This window comes from Pimephales promelas, chromosome 15 (assembly GCF_988280905.1).
Source record: "Pimephales promelas chromosome 15, fPimPro1.hap1.1, whole genome shotgun sequence".
Taxonomy (NCBI): domain Eukaryota; kingdom Metazoa; phylum Chordata; class Actinopteri; order Cypriniformes; family Leuciscidae; genus Pimephales; species Pimephales promelas.
Window position 1 is genome coordinate 6,405,865 of NC_142783.1, and position 6,775 is coordinate 6,412,639.

Below are 6,775 nucleotides of genomic sequence, written 5' to 3' on the forward strand. Positions count from 1 at the left end.
TTGGTCTAATTACACATTGTTACCTAGTCAACCGTTATCTGAGATTTGTTTTCATGATTGCCGAATGTAAATAGTTGTATCTATAAAAACAGTTTAGCCTATAACGCTAGTATAATGCTAGTATATGGGGCATAGAGTAATGACAAATAAAAATCGCTTGTTATTACCACTAACAAGGCTCAAAATAGCCCCACAGTAACACGACAGCATAATAAGGGTCTCTACATTCAAACCGAAGCATTGAGAACTTTGTCAGTGTCCATACAGTTTAATAAGAAGATATTTTATACACACAGTCAACTTCGCGAATACAGGAAGAATCCATCTTTAAAAAATAGTCTCTACCAGTCGATCTACGAACGCCGATCCAAGTGCGCTGGTGAGATGTGAATAAGGTGAGCGCGAACAGTAGGCTACGTGTACATATTGAAGAGAAGAAAACGGTTTGTGTTTGTGTTTCTTCCGAAAACAACGGACCATATGAGATTCTGCACAGTTCAGCGCATGGATCGGCGTTCGTAGATCGACTGATAGGGACTATTATTCAAAGATGGCTTCTTCCTGTATTCGCGAAGTTGACTGTGTGTATAAAATATCTTCTTATTAAACTGTATGGACACTAACAACGTTCTCAATGCTTCGGTTTGAATGTAGGGACCCTTATTATGCTGTCGTGTTATAGTGGGGCTATTTTGAGCCTTGTTAGTTGTAATAACAAGCAATTTTTATTTGTCATTACTCTATGCCCTATATACTAGCATTATAGCGTTATAGGCTAAACTGTTTTTAGAGATAAAACTATTTACATTCAGCAATCATGAAAACAAATCTCAGATAACGGTTGACTAGGTAGCAATGTGTAATTAGACCAAAGGTTCATTTTGCGCCGGAGTTGTCCTTTAACTTGAAAACAGTCTGAAGGGGGTGGGTGTGGTACCTTTTCAGGACTGTGGAGAAATTCTCCAAGAGAAACTCTACATCCTTCACACCGTGGTCCCAGAGCCTACGTTTGTCATCTGGCCAGGCATGGTGGTTGAAGGCATTAAAGGACTGCAACGCTGTGGTTGTTGGTGTGTCCTTTGTGTTCTTCAGCACAAATGAAAGAAAAATTCTGAGTTTCAATCAATGCATTATATCAACATAGAAGTTAAGTGTGTCCTTTTGGATGTAATAGCAATATTACAAACAACTTACACAGCAGGCTACTGAATCTGTTTCTCAGGTGTTTCACAGTGGACTCACATGTCCTTTCGATTGCTCGCTGCAGTCTGGGGGCAGCTTGGCTGATGGATTCGCCTTCCACCAGTTTTGTAGCCGCCCCTTTTGAAAGGTTGACTTCCTGGATTAAAATAAAATTATGAAATAGTAGAACATTCTGTACATTTTACAGTTTATTTCTAATATTAAACACAAGATAACCTAAATATATTTACTTGAAACTTGAACTCCTGTCTTTCATTGTCCTGATTCTGGTGGTGCTGCTCTTGCATGGCACCAGGTTTGGGTTGGGCTTCCAAGGCTTCTATGGTGATTAAAAGGTTTTCAATCCCACTGACAGCCTGCCACACAATCATTTGTTTAGCATGTATGTTTATTAATGATTAATGATTTCACCCAACCCCCCTCTTACCCAACCCTTACTTGAGGTAGGATGATATCATTTATCTGCAAAAAAAAGTGGCTGAACTGACTAATATAACAGAAAAGGTCTGCCAGGAAATGGCAGAATGCCACAAAAGTCCCGTCCTCCATAGTGAGTTTGATCTGTAATGTAACGTAAACACACAGATCAACCACATTATTCATTTTTCCTGCCTATGTAAAAAATGACTTAATAATCATTCTGAAATTATAAAATACTGAAAGACTTGTCCCCATGTGAAAAGTATTACATTTTTGGCTCTTCCAGCAATTTCTGCATTTGCTGAGGCACCTGCCAGGTGGTCCATATGCAAATAAACAGCAGTGAACTGTCCTGGGCTTTGGAGAGTGCGGTCTTTTCCTTGTTTGAGGAATGTTTCCAGAGACCTGGACACATGGGGTTGCCACCTAGTCCCCTTCACTCCACTTGGAGCATTCACATTGACCCCAATGTCTGTTCCCTGCTCCCTGAGTTCCCTCATAGATTTGGGGCTAAAATGGTATGTTTTCCAGACCAAGTTTAGCAGGTCATACACCTGCCCTATCATTGGGATCTCCCGCTTTATAGCTAGCAACCCCAGCTCCAATCTGTAGACTAAATAGTATATAATGTCAGAATAAGCTTTAACCTACTTTCGCTATGCCAGTTACAACATCTGTACATATCACAGTGATATGCTATACTCTAGCAATACAATCTGATATAATAATAAATGAATAGTAATAATAATAGAAAAAAAACAAGCAATAATACAAGACTAACCCTAATAAAAAATGTAATTAACAGCACCAAAAAATATATTTACAGTTATTGAAAAATTAAAAGACCACTGCAAAAGCAATGTTTCCTCTTTTTTTTTTTTTTTTTTTTACTGTTGATGGGTATGTGTTTCAGTAATATGAACAATCTTGTTTTGTTCCATCAACTTTTGACAATATTTCTCAAAGTCAAAATAAATAAGATTCAGAGCATTTAATTGCACAAAATGACAACTGGTCAAAATAACCAAAAATATGTGGTGTTGTCAGACCTAAAATAATGCAAAGGAAATTATTTAATAATCATTTTGTAAAACACAATTGTACTACTACAGCGTACCTGTGAGGCATACAGTGAAACGAGATGATAAAGTCTCCAGCATCTGCTTGTAGGAGGGCTGTCACTCCCCCTTTGTGACCCAGGTTAACAGCAGCACCGTCTGCCCCCATAGATACTGTCTTGTCAGACCAGTCCACACATTGTGGCCCAAGACCAGTAAAGGCTGCCTTGGTTGCAGCATAAATACCTAAGATAATTTTTTTTAGTGTTTTTACTGCTTTTTAGAATTGTACAGTAGGCCTACATAAATCAATATATATGAGTAATGAAAATTACCTTTTGCATGGGCATGTTGAACCTCAATATGGCCAATGAGGATGTTGGAAGGTCTTCCCTTTTCAATGACTCGAGCATAAACAATTTCACACTCTTTCGTGGTGACGTCGGTATCGCCGTCAATCATGAATGACAAGTACTGGGTCGAAGAAATTTTGGCACAGGTCTTTTGCTTGAGAGTGTCTGAGATTACTCCAATAAATTCAGATTTGTGATTAGCGTATCCCCGTTCTTCTTCAAAAGAATAATTTGTGATTTAAATTTGGTGAAAGGCATTTCCTCTTTAGCTATATTATAAGCTACATTGAACTTAATTATCAATTCAGATTCCTCACTTGCTCAGTTTGCTCAATTTTGATGCCGAAATGCAGCGGGGAGTGCTGCTGCGTCACGGGATATGTACCTATCTCTACACTTCGCGTGCTTCATACTGTCATTGTGAAGCTTCAATGATTCGTGTTTGAATTGTTTTGACGCAGTTACAAATTTGGACGGTCCTGCAATTGAAGGCCCACAGAATTTACAGTACACACAGTACATTGCTCCGTCTTGGCACCTTAACCGCTGGTATTCTTCGAGCCACTGATGTCGAAATTCATATGTCCGTGTCATTTTTCCCGCGTGTGCTTTTCCTGACGAATCCTTCTCAGCCTCATTCTCACTCACAGGCTCCGTTTGACATGTCGAATCGACATCAAGTGATGGTTCTGTTACACCTGAACTTCCCTTCTTAAAAAAGGAGTCAATTGTCCGCTTCATTTCCACACGTGCAGATTGTAGGCTATAATGAGATATATAACGTTATGCAATTGCTGCGTGTTAACGAGAGTTTTTTTGTTTTTATATCAACGTAGGCTACGCCGTCGTCTAGACCAAACCGGGAGGGGGCGATGGGGAGTCGCGGGTCTGAACCCAACTTGATGTGTTGAATGCTCAGAGCACGTTATAAAACTTATTTTTAAAATACACATTTCTGTTTTAATAAATGCTCATAGTAAATCATAGCATATTGCCTAAAACATAAGGTTGGTACAAAAATAATCAGTGATACAAATACGACCCATTCGAAATTATGGTCGCAATGGCATTTCAAAAGGTCTCATATGCGACCATTTTGGTCGCAGTGTAGTTCCCTGTATTACATGGGGAATCAGCGTTTTTGAACTAATGTCTTGAATGAATGATTCAATGACAAATATATTTTTTTAACAGTAATTTCGTCTTCCATTGCGATTTCCTGTATATCTAAATATGTTTAGATCTTCACAGTGAAAGGTAAAACTTCCGAAATCTCTGTGTAAACAATAAGTGACGTACACGCGCAAGAGATCACTTCCGGCGCATGCGCAGACCGAAGCGCCTTTGCCTTCTGATCAGTTGGACGTGGCTGTGGTTACAAGAGGTAAAAACAATATAAATACTGTTCTTTTTCTCACACAAATCGCTCGTTTTGTGTCTTAGGCCATCAATGTGTACTTACAATTACGAGTCATTAAATCATGTTTAATCCGGACTTCTCTGTGCATACTCTTTTAGGAGATCCCCATAGACTTCCATTATATGACTGACAGATAACAAAGGTTTGGCCTAAAAATATCAAAATTGAAAATACTGTGGAAACAAAGACACCTACATCTTGGATGCCCGTGAGGTAAGCTAATACATATAAAAAATTAATTTCAAAGTGAACTATCCCTTTAACTCAGTGATACAAAATAAAGCTTAAATTCTCCATGTTTTTCCCTCTTCCCCTGTCCACTCTACATTATACCACTCCCATCTTTCTTTGCATTATCTTAAATTGTAGTGAGAACTATCCGGTGCTGAAATATGTTTTTTTAATGACCCTTTAAGAGAGACCTAGTCATTCAGAAATATCATAGACTTGTCAATTATGGAATCTGGTAGTTCTGCACGTAACTTGTTAAAGCTTCATGCATAGTTCTGAGATGTTCTGATTATGATCCCCTACAAATGTGGCCTTTAATCATACAATTTCCCCAATTTTAGCCCAATTAAATTGCTCTTTAGCAGTTGAACGAGGGAGTTTTGCTCTGCCTTTCACATGCTAATCTTCTCCATTCATGGTCATTCTGTGAGATTATTTGTTGGCTAATAAATCCCCTTGTTTGCCTCCTGCATGTATAATTGATATTTTCACAAGGCTCTTTGAGAAGTTGAGAGCAAAAATGTTCAATGCTCTTCTTCTATTAAGATCCAACAGAGCTCAGAAAGCAATCAATTGTTGACAAATGTGTCATTCAGCAAGCACTCATAATGTAGGAGTGTTTTTGATATTGTACTAAAGGATGCAGCGTAGAACAGCAATTGAGTTGAACAAAACAGATGCTGTTGTGAAGAGAGAGTCTATAAGCTGGTTTTGACCCATCTAGACTTATGGCTCGTTTCCACTGAGGGGTACGGTACGGTACGGTACAGTACAGTACGGGTCGGGTCGGGTACACCATGATCAGGCTTGCGTTTCCACCGCCAACAGTACCCTTACTTGATAGGCGTGGTATGCTGGACAGAAGCGATCGACGACATTTTCCTGCGAAGAAAGCGACATAGTAAACAACAATGGATGACAGACAGCAGATCTTGTTCTTGCTTCTCAGCATGTTTGTCACTAGAAACAAGCGCTGGCATTAGGCGTTTCCAAGAAGCCAACGCAAAGTCCGGATCAAGAGAATGATCCCGAGGACGCTAGTCCAGTAATTCTGTTTATGGAACAGCGCGTTCTTGAACGCGGCACTCAGCTCGCTCTGGCTCTGCGACTCCGGTTATCTCTGTATGTTCATTTTAGGCAACAATAAAACGAAATATGTTTTAAAACACCACTCTGCTTCTTTTCGATTTCATCTCAATACATTTGAAACATTCTAAAGCACATAAATGTGGTTCAGGCAACACATAGCCTATTGATTATCACTGCATGTAACGTTATATATAACAAAACTAAATATAAAACAACTCTGCCTCTTTTCGTTTAAATTTAATAAAAATATTAAACATATTCCAGGCAATATGTAATGTAATGTATTGCATATCGCATTGGTTCAAATGTTGCAATAAACAACATTACAGATGATAATAAAATTTAAAAAATGACAAAACTATCTCTTTTTGTTGAATTTCAGTTTAATCAATAATAGCCATTATAAAAGTATAAGTAAAAGGTACAAAATACAGTAAAGTTTAAATAATATCAAGAAACAATGAATTCAGTCAGTCAAATTCAGCGCTCATAGATATATAACTTCACGTAGCCTTCTGCCAAAACTATTGGCCAGGGAACGAATTATAGATTCACGAGACCAAAGATCACCTGTTAGGTTTATACAAGACGAACTATATCTCATGTTTAACCACTACAGAGACGTCCGAGTCAGCGGCAAACATCAGAACGACTAGCCGAGGAAAGGCTGTTCCAGGCGGGGGACACGAGCGCGAGCGTCCGGTGAACGCTTGGAATGGATCTCAGTCAAATTATCAAAAATCTATAAATAAACCACAGATTTGATCTCTAAAAAACGACTTTCTCGCCTGAAAAGTCTTAAAACTACATTTCGTGACACAATAACAGTAGAATTATATTTCAACTGTATGCTTCTAATGCCCTTGTAGCACGCGCGAGTGACGATACTCTGTCCACCAATCAGCGTTCTGCAGTGAGTCTAGCTCCACCTTTTAGTACCCTTTCACTGTGCTAGGTACCCTAACGAAAGGGTACCCAAAAAGTGGTACGGTGCGGTTCGG

At 38.9% G+C, this 6,775-nt stretch overlaps 1 protein-coding gene across 1 annotated transcript; it reads right to left on the reverse strand.

The window, feature by feature from the left end:
• Window positions 1-1,225: 1,225 nt before the first annotated feature.
• On the reverse strand, window positions 1,226-2,850 carry LOC148973465 (uncharacterized). The gene is made up of 4 exons (XM_089120310.1): window positions 2,741-2,850; window positions 1,893-2,229; window positions 1,642-1,764; window positions 1,226-1,559 (listed from the first exon to the last, which is right to left on the reverse strand). The coding sequence occupies exons 1-4, from the start codon at window positions 2,848-2,850 to the stop codon at window positions 1,404-1,406; spliced, it is 726 nt and encodes a 241-aa protein (XP_088976436.1). The 3' UTR covers window positions 1,226-1,403.
• Window positions 2,851-6,775: the final 3,925 nt, after the last annotated feature.